At 46.4% G+C, this 24,697-nt stretch overlaps 1 protein-coding gene across 4 annotated transcripts; it reads left to right on the forward strand.

The window, feature by feature from the left end:
- The first annotated feature begins 673 nt into the window (after positions 1 to 673).
- Positions 674 to 24,320, forward strand: dync2i1 (dynein 2 intermediate chain 1). Of its 4 annotated transcripts, none has more exons than XM_072687161.1 (22): positions 674 to 779; positions 5,164 to 5,217; positions 5,952 to 6,657; positions 7,932 to 7,987; positions 8,618 to 8,815; positions 9,092 to 9,160; positions 12,762 to 12,836; positions 14,473 to 14,683; positions 15,526 to 15,640; positions 15,883 to 16,012; positions 16,140 to 16,251; positions 16,518 to 16,612; positions 17,358 to 17,487; positions 17,755 to 17,927; positions 18,254 to 18,416; positions 18,502 to 18,633; positions 18,844 to 18,905; positions 18,995 to 19,073; positions 19,865 to 20,025; positions 20,289 to 20,417; positions 22,069 to 22,292; positions 22,982 to 24,320. In XM_072687161.1, exons 1-22 carry the CDS (start codon positions 765 to 767, stop codon positions 23,151 to 23,153), a joined length of 3,261 nt encoding a protein of 1,086 aa, XP_072543262.1. In that variant the 5' UTR covers positions 674 to 764; the 3' UTR covers positions 23,154 to 24,320. The 4 variants fall into 4 exon arrangements, with proteins under 4 accessions (XP_072543262.1, XP_072543264.1, XP_072543263.1 ...); XM_072687163.1 differs by having other exon boundaries at positions 19,022 to 19,073; XM_072687162.1 differs by having other exon boundaries at positions 18,523 to 18,633.
- The last annotated feature ends 377 nt before the right edge of the window (positions 24,321 to 24,697 follow it).

Consider the following 24,697-nt stretch of genomic DNA (forward strand, 5'->3'; position numbering starts at 1 on the left):
TAAACGTATTTCTTTATTTATTTGCTTGTTTGTTTAGATAAATAGATTTCAGGCTGATTATTTTAATCTACGTCATAGATATAAATAATTGAATTCTGTATTGTTTGTTTGTCTGTTGTGTTCCTTCATTTAGTGAAATGAACCCGGGATGGTGGTGAAACAGCGACTTCATAATTAGTGTTGATGTGACCTGTGGGAGAAGCGGAGGGTTTTAGCGCCACCTGCCGCCCACGAGCTGTAGGTACACAAGCTTTTTTTTTTTTTTTTTTTTTGTAAATTTGTAAAATCCAGATGGATAATTTATGACAAATATGTTGTGCAATTATGCACAATAAACAATCATAAGTCGTGTTTAAATACATAACATCTTTATCTCGTGAAATTAAACCTGGCTTTTCTTTTTATTTACCGAGTAAGAAAAATGAGCTGGGTTTGATTGTTTGTTTGTGTATGTGTGTATTTATATATGTATATTTCCCCTAATAAAATAATAAATGTAAATAATAAATAATAATAAATTAAATCATGTCGAGAAGTTCGATGTTTCGACTATCATCATCAGCGCCTGCTCTGCGTCTCTATGGTGATTTTCGTGTTAGCGCGACTGCTCTGCGCTCGATTGCCCTCCCCTGTTCTCCGGCTGACTTGACGCAGTTGCTATGGTTTCGTTGGGAACGCGCACGCGCTGTTGGCCGCTCATGGCGCCGAGGGCTGTAAACACGGAGCTGACAGGAGGAGAAACTGAGGGGAAAGAGGAGTGAGACATGTCCTCCGAGAAGGTGAGAGGAGTGCGGGGGACAGTACGGACCCCTGACATACTTTTAGGGGGGTTTTGGTGGGAATTAGGAGCCGTTTGGCTGCAGCTTTGCTGTTTAAACGGCGTGGAAGCGACCGGAGCTAGCCAGCCAGCGTTAGCTTACCTAGCTACAGCCCCATCAGCTACAGCCCTATCAGCTACAGCCCCATCAGCTACAGCCCTATCAGCTACAGCCCCATCAGCTACAGCCCTATCAGCTACAGCCCTATCAGCTACAGCCCCATCAGCTACAGCCCCGTCAGCTACAGCCCTATCAGCTACAGCCCCGTCAGCTACAGCCCCGTCAGCTACAGCCCCGTCAGCTACAGCCCCATTAACTACAGCCCCATCAGCTACAGCCCCATCAGCTACAGCCCCATCAGCTACAGCTCCATCAGCTACAGCCCCATCAGCTATAGCCCCATCAGCTACAGCCCCGTCAGCTACAGCCCCATTAACTACAGCCCCATCAGCTACAGCCCCATCAGCTACAGCCCCATCAGCTACAGCCCCGTCAGCTACAGCCCCGTCAGCTACAGCCCCATCAGCTACAGCCCCGTCAGCTACAGCCCCATCAGCTACAGCTCCATTAACTACAGCCCCATCAGCTACAGCTCCATCAGCTACAGCCCCATCAGCTACAGCCCCATCAGCTACAGCTCCATCAGCTACAGCCCCATCAGCTATAGCCCCATCAGCTACAGCCCCGTCAGCTACAGCCCCGTCAGCTACAGCTCCGTCAGCTACAGCCCCGTCAGCTACAGCCCCGTCAGCTACAGCCCCGTCAGCTACAGCCTCGTCAGCTACAGCCCCATTAACTACAGCCCCATCAGCTACAGCCCCATCAGCTACGGCTCCATCAGCTACAGCCCCATCAGCTACAGCCCCGTCAGCTACAGCCCCGTCAGCTACAGCCCCATTAACTACAGCCCCATTAACTACAGCCCCATCAGCTACAGCCCCATCAACTACAGCCCCATTAACTACAGCCCCATCAGCTACAGCCCCATCAGCTACAGCCCCGTCAGCTACAGCCCCATCAGCTACAGCCCCATTAACTACAGCCCCGTCAGCTACAGCCCCATCAGCTACAGCCCCATCAACTACAGCCCCATTAACTACAGCCCCATCAGCTACAGCCCCGTCAGCTACAGCCCCGTCAGCTACAGCCCCATCAGCTACAGCCCCATCAACTACAGCCCCATCAACTACAGCCCCGTCAGCTACAGCCCCATCAGCTACAGCCCCGTCAGCTACAGCCCCATCAGCTACAGCTCCATTAACTACAGCCCCGTCAGCTACAGCCCCATCAGCTACAGCCCCATTAACTACAGCCCCATCAGCTACAGCCCCATCAACTACAGCCCCATCAGCTACAGCCCCATCAGCTACAGCCCCATCAGCTACAGCCCCGTCAGCTACAGCCCCATCAGCTACAGCTCCATTAACTACAGCCCCGTCAGCTACAGCCCCGTCAGCTACAGCCCCATCAGCTACAGCCCCATTAACTACAGCCCCATCAGCTACAGCCCCATCAGCTACAGCCCCGTCAGCTACAGCCCCGTCAGCTACAGCCCCGTCAGCTACAGCCCCATTAACTACAGCCCCGTCAGCTACAGCCCCATCAGCTACAGCCCCATCAGCTACAGCCCCATCAGCTACAGCCCCGTCAGCTACAGCCCCATCAGCTACAGCTCCATTAACTACAGCCCCGTCAGCTACAGCCCCGTCAGCTACAGCCCCGTCAGCTACAGCCCCATTAGCTACAGCCCCATTAGCTACAGCCCCATTAGCTACAGCCCCATTAACTACAGCCCCGTCAGCTACAGCCCCGTCAGCTACAGCCCCATCAGCTACAGCCCCGTCAGCTACAGCCCCGTCAGCTACAGCTCCATTAACTACAGCCCCGTCAGCTACAGCCCCGTCAGCTACAGCCCTATCAACTACAGCCCCGTCAGCTACAGCCCCATCAGCTACAGCCCCGTCAGCTACAGCTCCATTAACTACAGCCCCGTCAGCTACAGCCCTATCAACTACAGCCCCGTCAGCTACAGCCCCATCAGCTACAGCCCCGTCAGCTACAGCTCCATTAACTACAGCCCCGTCAGCTACAGCCCCATTAGCTACAGCCCCGTCAGCTACAGCCCCATTAACTACAGCCCCATTAACTACAGCCCCGTCAGCTACAGCCCCATCAGCTACAGCCCCATCAGCTACAGCCCCATCAGCTACAGCCCCGTCAGCTACAGCCCCATCAGCTACAGCTCCATTAACTACAGCCCCGTCAGCTACAGCCCCGTCAGCTACAGCCCCATCAGCTACAGCCCCATTAACTACAGCCCCATCAGCTACAGCCCCATCAGCTACAGCCCCGTCAGCTACAGCCCCGTCAGCTACAGCCCCATTAACTACAGCCCCGTCAGCTACAGCCCCATCAGCTACAGCCCCATCAGCTACAGCCCCATCAGCTACAGCCCCGTCAGCTACAGCCCCATCAGCTACAGCTCCATTAACTACAGCCCCGTCAGCTACAGCCCCGTCAGCTACAGCCCCGTCAGCTACAGCCCCATTAGCTACAGCCCCATTAGCTACAGCCCCATTAACTACAGCCCCGTCAGCTACAGCCCCGTCAGCTACAGCCCCATCAGCTACAGCCCCGTCAGCTACAGCCCCGTCAGCTACAGCTCCATTAACTACAGCCCCGTCAGCTACAGCCCCGTCAGCTACAGCCCTATCAACTACAGCCCCGTCAGCTACAGCCCCATCAGCTACAGCCCCGTCAGCTACAGCTCCATTAACTACAGCCCCGTCAGCTACAGCCCTATCAACTACAGCCCCGTCAGCTACAGCCCCGTCAGCTACAGCCCCATCAGCTACAGCCCCGTCAGCTACAGCTCCATTAACTACAGCCCCGTCAGCTACAGCCCCATTAGCTACAGCCCCGTCAGCTACAGCCCCATTAACTACAGCCCCATTAACTACAGCCCCGTCAGCTACAGCCCCATCAGCTACAGCCCCATCAGCTACAGCTCCATTAACTACAGCCCCGTCAGCTACAGCCCCGTCAGCTACAGCCCCATCAGCTACAGCCCCGTCAGCTACAGCCCCGTCAGCTACAGCCCCATCAGCTACAGCCCCATCAGCTACAGCCCCGTCAGCTACGGCTCCATCAGCTACAGACCCGTCAGCTACAGCCCCATCAGCTACAGCTCCATTAACTACAGCCCCGTCAGCTACAGCCCCGTCAGCTACAGCCCCATCAGCTACAGCCCCGTCAGCTACAGCCCCGTCAGCTACAGCCCCATCAGCTACAGCCCCGTCAGCTACAGCCCCATCAGCTACAGCCCCGTCAGCTACGGCTCCATCAGCTACAGACCCGTCAGCTACAGACCCGTCAGCTACAGACCCGTCAGCTACAGCCCCATTAACTACAGCCCCGTCAGCTACAGCCCCATCAGCTACAGCCCCATCAGCTACAGCTCCATCAGCTACAGCTCCATCAGCTACAGCTCAGTTAAGAGTCCATGTAGGTTTTAACATGGTCATTAGGCAGGTAGCAGTGGCAGGAGGGCGTGCAGCTGGTCTGGCATGGGTGGTGGGGGAGCCTGGTGGTCGGAGTGGTGGGTGGCAGCTGGTCAGACACAGGTAAAAGAGCACCCCAGCGGTCAGACATCTACCAGGTGGGGCCGGATGAGCGGAGGTAAAGAGGTGGAGTTAGTTCTGGGTGGATTTGTAGAGAGCAGAGAATGTTGAGCAGGTCTGACTATAACAGCCTAATTAAAAGGAGAGAGCCAGAAGGTAACACAGACACGGGCGCGCCCTGAAACTCTAGCAGCCATCTGCTCCACCCTCATCCCTGTGTCCTCGAACCCCTGGACCTGCAACCTTTAACTAAGGGGTAACATTAATTACCAAAAGCTAAACTAAACAGATGAGTTTCAGCTTAGATTTAAAGACTGAGACTGTGTCTGAGTCCCGACCATTATCTGGAAGGTTATTCCAGAGTTGGGGGGCTTTATAAGAAAAGGCTCCTCCCCCTGCTGAGGGGCTATTTAAGTGTCAAATTAATTCATCAAATTAAATGGATCCTTTTATTGATGGCGTCCAACATAAACATAAACTCCAATGTCTTTTGCTTAGTAACTCAGAAACTTAGTAACTAGAAAATACCAGTGCATTGTGGGAGATTATAGTGTCCTCAAAATCTCTCTCAATTCCACTTTACTATTCAGACACTCGGAGATAATAGTGGCTGAAAATGCCACTAGGGAGCAATTTCAGCCGCAGCCAGGGCTCCTTTTCCCCTCAGCAGCGAGTGTTTATTGAATATCCTCTCTGTTCTGCTTCCCTCTGCTTTCTCTCTTTAGAAAATAACGAAGGAAGACACGTGGAGGGCCGATGAGTTAATGAAGCACATTCAGGTAGGCTTGTGGGTTTGTATGGATTGGTCATTTAGCAGTTAGTCCCCTAACAATGGCCGTCCCCAGTATCGCCCATTTCCACGTAACGCGTCATATAAGTAAATCACATCTGAAAACCGATATTTAAGCATCGCTAACAATGTCGTAATCTAGAGCGGAAATGCTCACTGCACAGAAGTGGCCAACATTTTTAGGGGACAAAGATGCTTCATGCCAAGAAAGGTGTAGACGTTTTATTTGGGGACTATTTTGCCATACAGTGCCTTACGTGTAATCCTCCACTCTACCACTAATGAATAAAATTATAAGGTAAATAAAAAAATAAAAAATGAGTCAGATTAAGGTGGTAGTAACTTCAGGCTCCTGCAGATGGCGCTGCATGTAGATGTTGGGGCTATAAATACCTGTGGGGTGTGTGACGGGATTCATAGATTGAGAAGAGGTGATACAGTCCTGTAGACTGTAGGGATTTCTGCCACTGCTGGTAGACCAGTATGACCGTAAGCTTCCACACACCTGCAGATACGCAGCTACTTCCGTCACACTGTGGTCTCTGGCCACGCCCAGATGCTCGAAATCCCTCCCTTTAGCCAATCATTAACTGTCCCTGCTTTGCGACCCATTTTCCACACATCCAACAAGACCCTCACTGCACTGCACCACCTCTTCTCAATCTACGAATCCCGCGTCATGCCAGTAACGCCAGGCTGAGTCCAGCTGTGTGATCTGTGCAGGGGCCGGACGAGGAGAGCCGGAGGAGAGAGCGGTCGAAACGAGACGAAACGCACAGGAAACACAGGAGCGGGGAGTCCGCGGACCGCCGACCCCGAGAACCCGAGAGAGACGAGAGGAGAGCGCGAGAGAAACCGAGAGAGAGAGACGGGGAGGAGCGAGAGAGGAGACGAGAGAGAGAGCGGGACGGGGACAGGCGAGGCTCGGAGAGGAGAGCTGAGGGAGACGAGCGAGAGAAGAGAGACAGAGGGAAAGAGAGACAGAGAGAGAGATACAAAGACAGAGAGAGAGAGGGAGAGTCGGGCAGGGAGAGAGAGAGCGAGAGACACCGAGATAGAGAGGAGAGAGAGAGAGAAAGGGAGTCAGGCAAGGGGAAAGAGAGCGAGAGACACCGAGACAGAGAGGAGAGAGAGAGAGAAAGGGAGTCAGGCAAGGGGAAAGAGAGAGAGAGACATAGAGATAGAGAGGAGAGAGAGAGAGAAAGGGAGTCAGGCAAGGGGAAAGAGAGAGAGAGACATAGAGATAGAGAGGAGAGAGAGAGAGAAAGGGAGTCAGGCAAGGGGAAAGAGAGAGAGAGACATAGAGATAGAGAGGAGAGAGAGAGGAGGAGGGCTGAGAGGGAGAAGGAAAGTAGAAAGGAGTTGGAGGAAGAGAAGAACAGAGAGAAGGATAAAGAGAGAGAGAGGAGAGAGCGTCACACGGACAGAGGTGAGATCAAAGATAATTACATAATAATAAAAATGGTATTAATAATAATAATAATAATAATAATATTTTATTTGTGAAGCTTTTAAATATTAACTGCACTAATAACCAGAAAAAAGAGAAGGAAGCCCGTAACAGTTGCACAGCTGAAGTGGATTAGTTGGTTGCTGTGCTGTTGATAAGTGGTTGCTAGGGTGTTGGTATGGTGTTGTAAGGTGATTACTATGGTGTCCCAGGTTTGCTATGGTGCAACTATGTGGTTCCTCTTCCTAAATGGCTGCTATGTGATTGCCAGTGTATTTCTAGGTTGCTAAGATGATGCTAGGCAGTTAATAAGGAGTTGCTAGGTGGTTACTAAGGTGTTTCTAATTGCTTGCTAAGGGTTTGCCATGGTATAGGGGATTGTTGCTAGATGGTTGCTAAGGTGTTGCTATGGTATAGCTGTTTGTTGCTAATTCTTTGCTGATGGTTGCTAAGGGCTTGATATGTTATAGGCACTGATTGCTGATGCTTTGCTAGGTGGTTGCTAAGGGGTTGATATAGTATAGGCAAAGGTTGCTAAGTCTTTGTTAGGTGGTGGCAAATGGGTTGCTATGGTATAGCTGTTGGTTGCTAGGTCTTTGCTAGGTGGTTGCTAAGGCGTTGCTATGGTATAGCTTTTTGTTGCTAATTCTTTGCTAGGTGGTTGCTAAGGGGTTGATATGGTATAGCTGTTTGTTGCTAATTCTTTGCTAGGTGGTTGCTAAGGTGTTTCTATGGTATAGCTGTTTGTTGCTAATTCTTTGCTAGGTGGTTGCTAAGAGCTTGATATGTTATAGGCAATGATTGCTGATGCTTTGCTAGGTGGTTGCTAAGGGGTTGATATAGTATAGGCAAAGGTTGCTTAGGATTTGCTATGGTATAGGTGATGGTTGCTAGGTGGTTGCTAATGGGTTGCTATGGAAGAGATGATGGTTGCTAAAGTGTTCCCAGATGAGACTCGGCGTTCACCCCACACTACAGGATAATTTGGGAAAACCATTGTTTGCTATTGTAGAGCTGTTGATTGCAGTGGCTTTGCTAGGTGGTTGCTATGGTATAGGGGGTAGTTGCTAAGATGTTCACACACATTGGGAAGCCTTTTGCGATTGTGGAGAAGAGCAGATCGGCCTCAGATCGGATCCAGGCCTGATTATCCTGCAGTGTGGGTCAGCCGTAACTGTACTGCCAGGCTCTTTGCACCACAGCGGTACACAGCGCTCACTGAATCCACTGAAGCTCTGCTTTGTATTTTTTAGAGGAAAGAAGAGAGAGGAGAAGAAGAGAGAAAGAAGAGCACTACGTAAGATCAAAGGTCAGTTATTAGTAAAATATATCGTTTATATCTTTTCGTAGTTTATATTGGGAATGATCCGATCTGCACACGCAGCGGATTTCTTTCTACCCTGGCTATAATGGGCTTCTGCAGCCGTGAGTGAGTTCCACATCCATCTAGTGGTTAAACGAAGAACTGCAGGGTCCTGTGACTGAGGGGCCTCGCACAAAGCAGCAGCAGCAGCTTGCGAAATATGGCTCATATGATCTGACCAGCTCTCAGGATCAGCTAGGAATAAAATCAGAATGCATCCCGAATCCCGAGCCATGCCGCTTTGCCATCAGCAGCCGGAGTCTGGGTGAGCACAAATGGCGCTCTCTCCCATCATCACAGCCGTCACAGGTGTCTGTTCGCTGGTCCGGCAGAGCTGCATCGTATCAGAGGAGACATGTCTTATGTCCTTACATGTGGACAAGTCCTAGTGCTAGGGGGAGCTACAAGCGGGTGGGTTGGCAGTACCAAATTGGGTAGCATTGAATGAGCTGGTGTCTACAAACTTTTGGCTGCGTAGTGTAGCTGAAACTGTAGTAGCAGAAATGGCGAAGCCCTGTTTGGCTTTGTACCTCTGCTGGTGGTGTGATTTTGATCTGCTGTCACTGTTGCCTGTAGGAGGCTGGTGAGAGGTTCCAGGGTGACCCCCGAGAAACAGAACGGGAACGCCGACATCGGGATGGAGAGAATGGAGGACTGAGAGATAGAGAGGAGAGAGATAAACGGAAAGAGAAGAGGCTCGAGGAGTCGAAGAAGGTCGGCAGTGAACACAGACATGATAAACCCGACAGCAAGCTCAGAAAAAGTGACCAGGAGGTAAGAGGCCATAGATGTGAGGTCTGGATGGAGCTCCACCATCCATCATTCCAGAGAACACAGTTCTCCCACTGCTCCACAGCTCAATGCTGAGGGGCTTTACACCCCTCTGCTAGCCCACGCCTGGCATTAGGCATTCTGCTCCTGCAGCTTTAAGTAGCTGAATGCATTCATTAGTAGGTGTCTGCATATTTTTGGACATGGAGTGTATTAACAGGATGAAGGTGTTGGAGTAAGTAAGTATAAAACTTTCTCTCTGTGTCTGTCTGTGTTTAGGTCTCCACCAGGAGGCCAGAGGTATCCTGGAGGTCTACCCACGCTGAATTAAGTGATCCAGAGATTTCTGTAAGAGTCCGTCCCTGTGTTTCTTTTCACTAGCTCTCAGAAGAAGTTAGACGGCATCTCAAAGGCTACTCTATGACTTTATTAGCTGAACGTCTGAGTGTCCACTTCAGCAGCAGAACTCAGAACCCAGGAATCAGTGTGACTATGATGCGTTTCCCCTTCCTGAGTGTAGTATGTAGTAACCTAAATCCTAACCCTACCCTTACCCATGAATCAACCCTAAATCCTAACCCTAACCCTAACCTTACCCATGAATGAACCCTAAATCCTAACCCTAACCCTAACCTTACCCATGAATGAACCCTAAATCCTAACCCTAACCCTAACCTTACCCATGAATGAACCCTAAATCCTAACCCTAACCCTAACCTTACCCATGAATGAACCCTAAATCCTAACCCTAACCCTACCCATGAATTAACCCTAAATCCTAACCCTAACCCTAACCTTACCCATGAATGAACCCTAAATCCTAACCCTAACCCTACCCATGAATCAACCCTAAATCCTAACCCTACCCTTACCTATGAATCAACCCTAAATCCTAACCCTAACCCTAACCTTACCCATGAATGAACCCTAAATCCTAACCCTACCCTTACCTATGAATCAACCCTAAATCCTAACCCTACCCTTACCTATGAATCAACCCTAAATCCTAACCCTAACCCTAACCTTACCCATGAATCAACCCTAAATCCTAACCCTAACCCTAACCTTACCCATGAATGAACCCTAAATCCTAACCCTAACCCTAACCTTACCCATGAATGAACCCTAAATCCTAACCCTAACCCTAACCTTACCCATGAATGAACCCTAAATCCTAACCCTAACCCTACCCATGAATTAACCCTAAATCCTAACCCTAACCCTAACCTTACCCATGAATGAACCCTAAATCCTAACCCTAACCCTACCCATGAATCAACCCTAAATCCTAACCCTACCCTTACCTATGAATCAACCCTAAATCCTAACCCTAACCCTAACCTTACCCATGAATTAACCCTAAATCCTAACCCTACCCTTACCTATGAATCAACCCTAAATCCTAACCCTAACCCTAACCTTACCCATGAATGAACCCTAAATCCTAACCCTAACCCTACCCATGAATTAACCCTAAATCCTAACCCTACCCTAACCTATGAATCAACCCTAAATCCTAACCCTACCCTTACCCATGAATGAACCCTAAATCCTAACCCTAACCTTACCCATGAATGAACCCTAAATCCTAACCCTAACCTTACCCATGAATCAACCCTAAACCCTAACCCTAATCTTACCCATGAATTAACCCTAAGTCCTAACCCTACCCTTACCCATGAATCAACCCTAAATCCTAACCCTACCCTTACCTATGAATTAACCCTAAATCCTAACCATAACCATTTACGGTTAGGTGTGATATTGGATTTAAGGTTTAGGTTAAGGTTAGGATTAGGATTTAGGGTTGATTTAAGGGTTAGGATAAAGATTTAGGGTTGATTTAAGGGTTAGGATAAAGATTTAGGGTTGATTTAAGGGTTAGGGTTAAGGTTAAGGGTAAAGTTAGGGTTGGATTTAAGGTTAAGGTTAGGGTTAGGATTAGGATATAGGGGTAAGTTTAGGGTTAGGGTTAGGATTTAGGATGGATTTAGGGGTAAGGTTAGGGTTTAGGTTAGGATTAGGATTTAGGGTGGGTTTAAGGGTTAGGGTTAAAGTTAAGGTTAGGATTTAGGGTGGATTAAGGGGTAAGGTTAGGGTTAGGATTAGGATTTAGGGTGGATTTAGGGGTAAGGTTAGGGTTAGGATTAGGGTTTAGGGTGGATTTTGGGGTAAGGTTAGGGTTGGATTTAAGGTTAGGGTTAGGATTAGGATTTAGGGGTAAGGTTAGGGTTGGATTTAAGGTTAGGGTTAGAATTAGGATTTAGGGTGGGTTTAAGGGTTAGGGTTAAAGTTAAGGTTAGGATTTAGGGTGGATTAAGGGGTAAGGTTAGGGTTAGGATTAGGATTTAGGGTGTTTTTAGGGGTAAGGTTAGGGTTAGGATTAGGATTTAGGATGGGTTTAGGGGTAGGGTTAGGATTAGGATTTAGGGTGGATTTAGGGGTAAGGTTACGGTTAGGATTAGGATTTAGGGTGTTTTTAGGGGTAAGGTTAGGGTTAGGATTAGGATTTAGGGTGGGTTTAGGGGTAAGGTTAGGGTTAGGATTAGGATTTAGGGTGTTTTTAGGGGTAAGGTTAGGGTTAGGATTAGGATTTAGGGTGGATTTAGGGGTAAGGTTAGGGTTAGGATTAGGATTTAGGGTGTTTTTAGGGGTACTGTTAGGGTTAGGATTAGGATTTAGGGTAGGTTTAGGGGTAAGGTTAGGGTTAGGATTAGGATTTAGGGTGTTTTTAGGGGTAAGGTTAGGGTTAGGATTAGGATTTAGGGTGGATTTTAATGTTAGGGTTAGGACTTAGGGTGGATTTAAGGGTAAAGTTAGGGTTGGATTTAAGGTTAGGGTTAGGATTAGGATTTAGGGTGGATTTAAGGGTTAGGGTTAAAGTTAAGGTTAGGATTTAGGGGTAAGGTTAGGGTTAGGATTAGGATTTAGGGTGTTTTTAGGGGTAAGGTTAGGGTTAGGATTAGGATTTAGGGTGGGTTTAGGGGTAAGGTTAGGGTTAGGATTAGGATTTAGGGTGTTTTTAGGGGTAAGGTTAGGGTTAGGATTAGGATTTAGGGTGTTTTTAGGGGTAAGGTTAGGGTTAGGATTAGGATTTAGGGTGTTTTTAGGGGTAAGGTTAGGGTTAGGATTAGGATTTAGGGTGGGTTTAGGGGTAAGGTTAGGGTTAGGATTAGGATTTAGGGTGGATTTAGGGGTAAGGTTAGGGTTAGGATTAGGATTTAGGGTGTTTTTAGGGGTAAGGTTAGGGTTAGGATTAGGATTTAGGGTGGGTTTAGGGGTAAGGTTAGTGTTAGGATTAGGATTTAGGGTGGGTTTAGGGGTAAGGTTAGTGATAGGATTAGGGTTTAGGGTGGATTTTGGGGTAAGGTTAGGGTTGGATTTAAGGTTAGGGTTAGAATTAGGATTTAGGGTGGGTTTAAGGGTTAGGGTTAAAGTTAAGGTTAGGATTTAGGGTGGATTAAGGGGTAAGGTTAGGGTTAGGATTAGGATTTAGGGTGGGTTTAGGGGTAAGGTTAGGGTTAGGATTAGGATTTAGGGTGGGTTTAGGGGTAAGGTTAGTGTTAGGATTAGGATTTAGGGTGGGTTTAGGGGTAAGGTTAGTGTTAGGATTAGGATTTAGGGTGGGTTTAGGGGTAAGGTTAGTGTTAGGATTAGGATTTAGGGTGTTTTTAGGGGTAAGGTTAGGGTTAGGATTAGGATTTAGGGTGTTTTTAGGGGTAAGGTTAGTGTTAGGATTAGGATTTAGGGTGTTTTTAGGGGTAAGGTTAGTGATAGTTGTAGGGTTCAGTTCTATAGACAGTGATTTACATTCAGCTTAGAGTTCAGCTGCATTTATTGCAGATTCAGCTGAATGTTGGTTGAATGTCAGGTGATCGTCTACGGGCCTCTATAATGAACCATCCAATTAAAGTGAGATAATTGTTGTATTACTGACGTGTGCATGCAGATGGAGAATGAAGCTGAGGACAATAACAAGGGAGACGAGGACTATGAGAATAAGGAGTACGAGGAGGATTTTGAGGTGGGAAGAAGATTATTTGTGTGTGTGTGTGTGTGTGTGTTTACTCTGATACTGCTGGAGTGTTCTGGCACATGGATCACATGATCACAGTGTTTGTTTTATTTGTGTCTGAATTGCTTCTTTAATGCATGCGTTTAAACGGATCGCGTTCTACAAGAGAGCGGTGAGTTTGAGTTAGACTAGGAGAGAAAGACGTGTAGAGGGACGTTCATCCACCATCCCTCTCCTCTAATGTAGTGCATGAGTGCCCAGTGTAGCTAGAGTGTCTGTAGAAAATCAGAAAATCAACTGAATGAATGTTTGAAAGCTGTGTGGAAAGTCCAGACTGTATTACTGGTCATAAACATTGGTCTGTTATTTAGGTCTGTCACAGAAACCCCGGTCAAACATCATCTGGGTCTCATCACATCCATATACACAATGCATTTATTAATACAGCAATGCAGAATGTATGACCTAGGGACGTCCCGATCAGGTTATTTTGCCCCCTGGTCCGATCTGAGTCTCTTAATGCTGAGTATTAGCCAATCCAGTCCGATCCGGTCTGATCTCTGTGTGTGTGTATAAATAATACTCCAGCTCCACGGTTTAGATCAGACGAGCTGCTGATTAATCTGATCAGTAAAATCCTTTATTTTCAGGATCAGTTTCTATAATCAGACTTTTTGGACTGACTGATTTAGTTTAGTAGAGACTTAAAATCTTAAAATGATGTTTTATAGTGTTTAATATCTGATAATCCAGTCTGATCTCCTCCCTGACCAATCAGCTCCCAGCTCCTTTACAACACTGCAGTCTGATCACTTCCTGTGTGTGAGAGAGAGTGTGTGTAGTGGTACACACTCTGGACTGGTATCTGTGGTTGTTGGTCTACTTGTGTGTAATAACTGTGTGTTTATAGTGGGTGAGTGTGCTGTGTGTGTGTGTGATTGGGATTTCTATAGCGTATGTGTGTTAGCATTAGCATTAGCCTTGACTCGGTTCTGAATGGGTTCTTCAGTGCTGGTTTATAAACAGAGAAAAGTGAGCGAGCGGTTCTGCGGTTCTCCCGCTGGTAAAACAGAGCGTTTCAGTGAGGGTTTTATAAAGGGTCAGATATTATGGTCTGTTTTCAGGTTCCACTGTAAAATAGCTCCACACTGCAGAACCTCAACTCCTTTATTTACCTTCTGAGAACGTCCGCACTGCTGCTGCTGCAGCCGGCTGGGCTGTAATGTCTGTTAATGGTGTCTTGAGGACAGCAGATGGCGCTCTGAACACTGTGGTTAAAACTAAGACTCTGAACTGGATCAGGATTAAAATAGCCCATACCTGACCCATTAACATAGATAAACCCATTAAGCCCAAAGCTTTTTGAGTAATGTGGACTATCGGGCCCGAAGCCTCACAAGCCTTCCACACACACACGTATGTAAATGCCTAATAAGGCAATCGGCTTGTAGCCAAACACGGTTCTTGGTGGTCTATGAGAGCCAATAGATTAGAGTCTCTCTCTAGTCCAGAACAGAACCTGATGGTTGAGCTCTTCTTCTCACCATGATGAAGATAATGAAGATGATGATGGTGATCTGGTGAGCGATGCATTTCGATTTTGCACCAGTTTTTCTTCGTCACCTTTCGAGCTCTTTCCTTGCAGGACTATGAGGAAGACTTTGAAGAGATGGAGGAAAGTGAAGAGGTTGGAGGAGAGGAGGATGGAGAGGAAAAAGGAGAGGGACAAAGAGAGCTGAGACCGAAGAGGAGAGAAGAGATAGAGGCCATCCAGAGAGCGATGCAGCATGAGAATGAGCTGGTCAGCTCCGCCCACTTACGACCCTCAACCAGTAAAGCTGAACCAGCACAAAAAGGTAGACCCATCGGCCATCTGCTAACACTAACACTAGCATTCAGAAGCCTGGATCACTTCACAAGCCTGTCAATCAATTAAAAAGTTTAATGGCATTAATTACAACAATGTTCTGTGATCAGTTCTGAATAAAATGCTAGCCTTGAATTTCTGAGCCTAAGTACCTAATAAACTAGAGGCGTCCGTTTATTTTTTATTATTTTTTTATATATCTCGGAGTAGTTTAGAGAACTTTAGCCTCGAACACGACGAAGCTCGGACTCAGAAGCTTTAATAGAGATAAATAGATAAATAGATGATCAGTCATTGGACTGGATTAAGCTAAGAGCTAAGAGAGGAGCAGCAGTGTGTGTTAGTGTGTGTGAGATAGTATGAGAGTTAGTTATGAGATTTAATCCATATTTCAGCAGAAATAAAGTGTAATCTACCCTCTGAGCTCAACAGGAGCGTCGCTGTGTTTACATCACTAAATAATAGTGACGCTCATACGTCACCGGGCTCTGTAAGGAGAGAGTTAGCTACGGGAGGAAGTTGGGGCCAAACTTGGTAAGATGATTAATTTGCGTTGAAAGGTTAAAGTGTTAATGTAGACAGCAAATGGAACTAGAAAAGCTTGGTGCCGTTTAAGCAATTCCCAGGTGGTTGCTATGGGGTTGCTAGGTGGTTCTTAGTCCATGACTGCAGTACCATTCTGATTTCATATTATTAAAAACATTAAAAACACCCATTTGAAACTTTTGAACTTTTTATAGTGCACCTGCCAGGAGATACCTGTACAGCCACTGACTCTGTAGGACGCAAAAGTGTGTGTTCATGTGCCTGTGTTCTTCCTCTGCATGCCAGTGGCTGCTGACTCCGAGAGCCGTTCGAGGAAAGGCCGGAAAACGCATGGCAGGGTCATCGACTTTGCAGCAGCGAGGCAGAGAGAGGTCAGCCAGCAGGCTGCTGACAAACAGAAGTGAGTACACATTCATATGGACTGAAGTAAACACATTTTGGGGACAAGGTGGGGCATCCTAACCTCACTAAGCAGTGCTCCTCCAAAATCTAGTAGAAAGCATTCTCCCCTGGACAGTAGAGACACCCCTTGCTCCCCTTGATATCAGAAGAAACTTTGAAAATGAGCAGCTGTCCACATACTTTTGTCCAAATAGCGTATTTTGATGTAGTTCAGAAATTGACAGCTTGTCTTTCGTACAGGAAACGCAGTGCGGAGCTCTTGCGGTTGATTGATCTGGATTTTTCTGTCACCATGTGTCTCCTGGACCTGCCCCCGGTCAGTGAGTACGACATGTACATAAAGAGCTTCGGGATGGCCAACACAAAGCAGGTAATTTCTCGGGTGTACTGATTACTTATTAAATCTGTGATGACCTACAAAGACAAGGAAATCGATGTGAATTAAGCTGTAGAAAGTGTCGAGACTCTCTGAAAGCCCTTTGTTGTCATGGCTGCAGGCCTACGTGCAGTGCAATGAAGACAACACAGACAGGGACACTCAGACAGAGGAGATGGACACTGTGGACAAATGGACTCAGCATCCACCAGAGACTAACATGGCATGTGGAGGTACTATACACACACAGCATCTGCAACATTGCGGACACAGCTGCACACCCCCCCCCCCACACACACACACACAGCTTGTCTAGTCCCTGTAGAGAAGTACTGCCAATAGAATAGGACTATTTTCTGCGTGAGCAGATAATAAACATGAACCTATTGGCACCATGCTGCCTAATGCCTAAAGTGTGGGCTAGAGGGGGGTTTAAAGCCCCCCAGCATTGAGCTGTGGAGCAGCAGGGGTTGATTAATGTTTGTGTAATTACCCACAGGCCCCAAGGCTTCGCAGGGTGCCTCAGACGAGTCCATGGCTGGAATGAACATCGATTCAAAGCGCCTCACTACATTCCTGCGCTCTGCTGCACAGGTAATTCTTACCGCCCCTCCACCTGCAGTCAAACCTGCAGCTCCAGGGCTTCTTCTCCTCACAGCTGAAACTGAGACTTGCTCCAGTGTTGAGCTGCTGATTCTCAGAAACTGGGGTCTTCTGAAATCCTGTTGATTTGAGTGTGTCAGAGCTCTTCCTGTACCAGACCTCTTCAGCTTCCTCCAGATTCTGAGTCCTCTGATGGTGTAGGAGACGGCCCTCACCTCACTCTGGCTTCATCTGGAGCTTCCCTAAAGGAAAGAGCTCCACGGTTCAGAGTTAGCAGCTCAGGGTCTGCTCAGGGTCTTTGTCTAGTCATTATGGGAGCAGTCTGAAGTGCAGTGCAGTGTTGAGTGAATGCTGTAGTAGAGAGAGAGCAGTAACACACTCTGCTCTACACTGCTTTATACAGATAAAGGGTTTGTAAGTTTAGATATGTCGCTCCCTGAAAAAAGGAGCAGTTACCAGAGTTTACCTTTGTAGCATTTCAGGGTGTTCAGTGAACCTGAAGTGCTGAAAATGTCAAGAAAAACTAGAATAATGGGCGTGTTCTAAAACTTTTGACTGGTAGTGTATATCCATACACTCCTATTACATACAGAAGCACGCTGGAGTTCAGTGAGCTCTTTAGAACCTCTCGTTCTTTCACTGATGTGTGTTAGAAAGGCAGGTTTGTGAGTGTGTGTGTGTGTGTTTGTGTGTTTGTGTGTGTGTGTGTGTGTGTGTGTGTGTGTGTGTGTTACAGGTAATGGCAGTACTATTGGAGGAGAACAGGGCGGAAAGTAACTCTGTGAAAAAGCTGCACTCCCAGACAGATTCTCTCTCCTTCAGCGAGGGCACCCTTCATCTAAACACGAAACTTCTGTTTCTGCAAGGTAACACACACACACCCACACACACCCACACACACACACACTTACTATAGACTTCTCCACTCAGTATTAGGCAGGTGGTTTTAATGTTGTGGCTGATGTATACTGGTGTATACTATGGTATGCACATGCATGATGCCACATCCTGATACTGTAGACATGTGTGTGTGTGTGTATTTGTGTGTGTGCTCATACGTACATGTTCTACCTACCTTTTCACTGCCTCAAACATCTGACTACTAATGTGTGTGTGTGTGTGTGTGTGTGCAGGTCGACAGGTGACGTTGCTGCATTTCTCTCAGGTGCAGACGCATACACTACTCTCCATTCATGCGCCATGTTCTGGGTCGAGTGACCCGCAGCTCGACAGTAAGACTCTCATCTGCGTGTGGAACATCTGGGAGCCCTCCGCTCCCCAGAGAATTCTCATCTACGAATCTGAGGTACTCACCACCCCACCTCATCCCCAACTCTCTAACTATCCATCATTCCAGAGAACACAGTTCCTCCACTGCTCCACAGCTCAATGCTGGGGGGCTTTATATACCCCTCTACTAGCCCACGCCTGGCATTATTAGGCAGCATGGAGCCAATAGGTTTCCTGCAGAGAGTCCTATTCTATTGGCAGTACTTCTCTACAGGGACTAGACTAGCTGTGTGTGTGTGCATTTTTTTTTACATGTGTGTCAGCATAAAGTAGCTGAATGCATTCTTTAGAAAGGGTTGTCCAGAAACTTTTGGCCATATCGTGTATTTCACTGTGTTTCAGGTGCGGTGCTGCTGTTTCAGTCCTGGTAAAGCCACGCTGGTGTTTGCTGGGACGGCGGTGGGTTCGGTGGTGCTGTGGGATCTTAGAGAACACTCTGGTTCTCACTCGTCCCTCAGAGTGGGCGGGCAGGATTGGACACTACGATACCCAACGTTCTCCACAGGTTAGTCCACCAGCCAAGACACGTTAGATGTCCTTGGTGTCTCTAATGTAGATGGAATTGGACGCTTGTAGTGGACCGGTGGGAGTGGCTCTGTGTGTCCGTGCAGATGCTGTGCTGTCGGGGGCGGGGCATTTCTCCGCTGTGGTGGCACTCGAGCCTGTTCTGGTGAACGTGGACTTACCAGGGCTTAGAGGTCCATTGCTAGAAGACCAAGAAGGTAATACAAGCTACAAAATGGTTCATTTTAACAATTTTTTTATTATTATTATTTTCCGTTCTTTCCAAGGAGCGATTCACATGGGTTCTAGCTAAGGTTCCTCAGGTTCCTCAGTCCTGATGATAAAAGAATTACTCAAAAAAATGAAAAAATAGATTTTTCAGCTCATTATTTCAGCTCAGAGAACTTCCTCTCTGTTTGAAATCACAGAGTCGATGGGGCTGTTGTTCCAGCTGGGATCGCTGGATGAAAACGGGCTCTTGAATCTCTGGGTAAGTGATCTGATTACACCTCCTTCCTTACTCTTATTCTTTAATAAATGTCAGTAGGAGCAAATGAAATGAAAAAAAGAAATGATCAGTTGCTATTCTTCTGCGTTGCTATGCAGGTTGTAACTGAGTTGCCCAAAGCTGATGATTCTGGATCCCAGACAGACCTGGGTGAGTATAGTCTGCTGTCCGCCCTACCCCTTTCCCCACTTACTTAGCAAGCTGGACACATTGCTGTTTACTGCTCACTTAGGCTGTTTACACCTTGCACCGACATACACCATATGTCCAAATGTTTGTAGACACCCCTAATTTCTAATTCTAATAAACACATTCAGCTACTTTTAAGTTGCACACATTACTGCAGCTAGTCTAGTACCTGTAGAGTGTAAAGTACTGCCAGTAGAATAGGACTCTCTGCAGGAAACCTATTGGCACCATGCTGCCTAATGCCAGGCCAGGCGTGGGCTAGTAGAGGGGTATAAAGCCCCCCAGCATTGAGCTGTGGAGCAGTGGAAGAGCTGTATTCTCTGGAATGATGGTGGTGGAGCTCCATCCAGTACTTCTGGTATGAGTTGGGGAGTTGGGGATGAGGCATCATCCAACATCCTGAACACATTTATGCTCGTCACTGAATGCAATCAATCAAATCCTCACAGTAATTAATGCTCTACTCCAAAAACCTAGTAAAAAGCCTTCTTCTCTGGACAGTAGAGACAGTTACTCCAACAAAAGCAGGATCAGCTCTTTTTAACACCCCTGATTTTAGAAGAAACAATGAATAAGCAGGTGTCCCAATACTTTTGTCCATATAGTGTTTGTAAGTCGAAAGGGGTAGTGGTTCATCAGTATCTGTAATAGCAAAGATCAGACCGTGTGTATACCTACTATGTGTGGGTGGACCATATGAGGCTGTAACGATGTCTACACCTGTCCTAACGAAGCTGTCCTCACCCCGGCAGGTCTGCGCCCAGGTGGGAAGGTGAAGCTTCTCCACAGTTCCTCCATACAGACCAGTGACAAGTCAGCTCCTCACGGGGTCACAGGGGTCATGCCTCAGCTCAGTCTCCTGCTGAAGTTCCTTCCCTCAGACTCCAACCACTTCTTCATTGGCACCAACATGGTGAGTGGTGTTTTACAAGTAAATCTAACCAGGTTCTTCAATAGCATTGCTTAAAGAACCCTTTCTAGCTCCTTTATTTTTAAGAGTGTAATTCTAAATTCAGCCGGACGTACCTCATTTATTTGACCTCTCCTCCTTATAGCCATCATATAAAAGACCCCATACTTCGCAGGGAATGGTTGGTTTAGTAAGCAGGTATATGTTTGGGGATGTTTTGCTGAAATGAGCTTTTGCTTGTTTGTTTGTTTGTTTGTTTGCTGTAGGGTGTGGTGAGGCGAGGTACCAGGCACGGGCTGAGAGCCGTCCCGAAGCTCTACAGGCCTGAGGACGGTGAGAGACCAGCAGAGGTCACTGCTCTGGACTTCTGCCCATCTGGAGAGCCCTTCTTTCTGGTGAGGTTTACTAACTAAGAGTCTGATTGATTGATTTAACAGATTCCCATCATAGAAAACTGTGATATGATTCTCTGTTGTCATATACATATATGTCATATACAATAATGCATTATTTGGACAAAAGTATTGGGACACACCTCTTAATCATTGAATTCAGGTGTTTTATTCAGTCCCATTGCAACCACACCTGTAGAAAATCAAGCCCCTAGCCCTGCAGTCTGCCTTTCTTCCACACATCAGTGAAAGAACGGGAGGTTCTGAAGAGCTCACTGAACTCCAGCGTGGTTCTGTATGTAATAGGAGACACCGCTGCACCAACAACAACAAGTCAGCTGGTGAAATTTAGACCTTCCCTCCTAGATCTTCCTCCATCAGCTGTGAGTGGTGTTATTATTGAACAGTGGAAGAGTTTAGGAGGAACAGCTCACAGAGAGCAGCTCAGTGTCCACCGAGTGTCTGTCAGACCACGTAAAGTCACAGAGCGGGGTCAGGGCCGAGTGCTGAGCTCAGAGCAGAGTGCAGAAAAGCCTCCAACTGACTCAGTAACTGCAGCAGAGCTCCAGACCTGCTGCTGCTGCTGGTAGAGCTTAGAGCAAAGGGGGACCAGCTCCTTATTAATAAAGCCTATGGGTTTAGAATGGGGGGTCAGAAAAAAAGCTCCTGTAGGTGGAATGTGTAGGTGTCCCAATACTTTTGTCCATATAGTGTATCTCTGCCTATTCAACTTACCACAGTTTAGCGGTGATCACTCACACTGTTTCAGCTGTTTGTGCTTTTTGAATAAGGCACAGTACAGGTCAGCTAATCAGAACAGAGGTCATTTATCTTATGTCTTAAAGAACCAGTAACAAAGCAGCCTGTTTAATTTTAAGGGATAAAGAAAATTATTAAAATGCAATAATAATAAATAATATGTAATAATAATAGTGACAATAATACATTTCTGACATAAAAGTCATATAATAATAATAATAACAACAGTAATAACAGTCTCCAAAACCTCCCTTGATCTTGTTGTGGCTCCGTGACATTTTATATTTTCTTAGATTTGAAAAGATAAGATTTACCTTAAAAGGCAAAACTGAGCTTTCTGTTTTAAGTGAGATTCTTCTGTTATTTTGATTCACTCCAGACTTTACCCGCGGATTAACCTCTCCTCAATATTCCCTTCTTACCCTTTATTTATTATTATTATTATTATTATTATGTAATATATAAGTTTTTTATTTTTAGATAATAATGTATTTTCTTATCTTTTCCTTTTATTGTCTATGTTTTGATTTATATATATATATATATTTAGATATATATATATATATATATATATTTATTTATTTATTTATTTTTTTTATTAATCTGTTTATTTTTTGTCTGCTTGTTTGTTTTTATTTTGTGTTATAACGGTTTTATTATTATTGAGTGGGTTAAATGAAACTCAAGGATCCATTTTTAATTGGATTAGTGGGCGCTCTTTATCATTTTATTTGTTGCCATTGTTACTTTTTTGATGTATTTGCTTAATTCCTTAATACAAAAAAGTAATAATAATAATAATAATAATAATAATAGCCACAGTATCTAATGGTCAGCATTAACTTGTTAGTTAGGCCCCTTTATTATGTATTTCAAACACAGACTTGTGTTGCAGGTCGGCTGCAGTGATGGTACGGTTCGGCTCCACTCTCTTCAGCAGGAGGAGCCGGTGATGGAGTGGTCCACTGCTTCAGAAGACGTGCCGGTTCTGTCTGTGTTGTGGTCCAGAACCCGTCCTTCTGTCTTCTGTGTTCTTGACGCTGCTTCTGTCTTGCACATCTGGGACCTCACAGAGAAAGACCTGTCTCCAGTCCTCACTGAGAGCTTTCAGAATGACAGGTGAGAGGAACCAGTTGTTCTACAGCACCATGACCCGTTACATGTAGACTGAAACAGCCCAGATTCACCTGGATGCGATTTAATCAGAGCTGTGGGAATTCAGACTGGAGCAGTATTGCCACAGTCAAAATACCCTATATGGACAAAAGTATCCGGACACCTGCTCATTCCTAATTTCATCCCAGTTTATCTTGCTTTTGTTGGAGTAACTAAGCATTGCTGTGAGGATTTGATTGCATTCAGCTATATTAGTAAGGTCAGGATGTTGGATGATGATCACCACCCCACATCATCATTCCCAGCTCCCCAACTCATCCCAAAAGTACTGGATGGAGCTCCACCATCAACCATTTTAGAGAACACTGCTCTTCCAGTTCTTCCACTGCTCTACAGCTCAATGCTGGGGGGCTTTATACCCCTCTAGCCCAGCCTGGCCTGACATTAGGCAGCATGGTGCCGACAGGTTCATGTTTATTATTTGCTCCAGAGAGTCCTATTCTATTGGCAGTCCTTCTCTATAAAGTCTAGACAATCTGTGTGTATATATATATATGCGTTTGCACATTTGTGTCAGCAAACTGCATTCATTTAAAGGGGTGTCCACAAACATTTGGACATATTGTGTATTGTGATAAATATCGTGCACATGAAAGTGAGATGAAATCCATGCTTTCTACCCATGTGTGCAGGGTGACGGCTATGGCAGTGTTTGGCGAGGCAGCCAGGCAGAAGCGTTACTCCGGCATGGCTCTGGCAAAGCGGTCCGGCAAGCTGGAGATCCACTTCCTGACGCAGTCCCTCACAGTTCCTCAGCCGTCTGACACAGAGAGGCTCCACCTGCTGGCACAGGGCAACATCTAAAGGCAGGAGGAGAGCCACTTCAGCCCTGGACTGCAGGCGATTTCCCTGCTGACCGCCTGGCTGACTGGATCAGCTGTGGAACTGTGAAAAACAGCTGCAGGGAGCTGTACAGATGTGCTGTATGTATATTAGCGATACCGCACACACATCAATATCAATACCAGCATCCATAATACACTTATTTAAACAGTTGTTGCTGTTCTATGCCTGGGTGAGACAGTATAGGCTTGAGCTTTTAGCGCAGGAGGGCCGGAGCAACACCTGCTTCTCCATCAGCATCAAATCTGACCGGATTGATTTAATACCTTTTTTAAATTCAGTTAAAACATGTAAAGTCATAATTTCCTCACACCAGATCCCAGACTGTGCTGGGCTGGTCATAGGAGGGTGGGTTCTAGCCTGTTTGGTTGTGATGGTAGCAGAATATAGAGGTTATATGGGAATTTTAAGGTGTCTGATGAGCTGACTAAGTCCAGTTAAAGCAAGAAAGGCCCTGTTCTAATAAGCAGGACAGGAGAACGTCAGGACTGTGAAGGAAGAGCAGCTCCTTTCAAGTCAATCAAGTCTTGATTGATTTCTCAGAAAGACCTAGATCTAGTCTCTCCATTGTAGACTGAATAAAGCTGGATCAGACTGCAGGGATTCACATTTAATTGGAGCTCCAGTCTTAATGAGCAGCTTGGTGATTGATGTTGGTCTTGCTGGTAGACCAGCTAACCCATCAAACTGGTCAACAGCTTAACTGGTCATGTTCGCTGGAAAGCTTAACCAGTGGAGCGTAGGGTTGTACATACGTTTTTACTGGGACCCAGTTTGGCTTACGTTCCACCCTCGTTTCCAGCTTTCCAGCTAACATGACCAGTTTAGCTGTTAACCAGCATAGCCATCGTTACAGCCTTCCTTAATCTCACATGGGTCTCTTCTAGGCCCCGTATGCAGTCTACAACCCGGATGGGGCATCCCTTCTGGTGCCATCACTGACCCCGCTGGGCGTACCTCAGGGATATATACTCAGAATGTGTGTGTGTATACTGTATAAAGCCCTACACCCTTCACACTACATATGACACCCCTCTCTGGGTTTGAATCTGTACAGGAGAGTCTGTTCAGTACATCTGTGTCAGCATATCTCCAGAGTTTACTGTTATTTTTGTATTAAAGACGGTTGCTTTATAACATGGGGTTCTCTCAGTGTTTGTTTGTTTATTTATTCATTTATTTATTATATGCTTCATAAGACAGAGAGATAATAAATGAATTGCACAAGATTAAGAAGGTAAAATGGAAAAATCAATTAAGATAAAGCTGATAGACAGTAAGGTTGAAATATGGAGAAAAGTTTGTGGACACCTCTTCTAATGAATGCATGCATCTACTTTAAGTGTTCACACAGCTTGTCTAGTCTCTGTAGATAGAACAGGACTCTCTACAGGAACAGATCAACATGACCCTATTGGCTCCATGCTGCCTAATGCCAGACGTGGGCTAGAGGGGCATAAAGCCCCCCAGCATTGAGGAGCTGTGGAGCAGTGGAAGAACTGTGT

Source organism: Salminus brasiliensis, chromosome 9 (genome assembly GCF_030463535.1).
Source record: "Salminus brasiliensis chromosome 9, fSalBra1.hap2, whole genome shotgun sequence".
Lineage (NCBI taxonomy): Eukaryota > Metazoa > Chordata > Actinopteri > Characiformes > Bryconidae > Salminus > Salminus brasiliensis.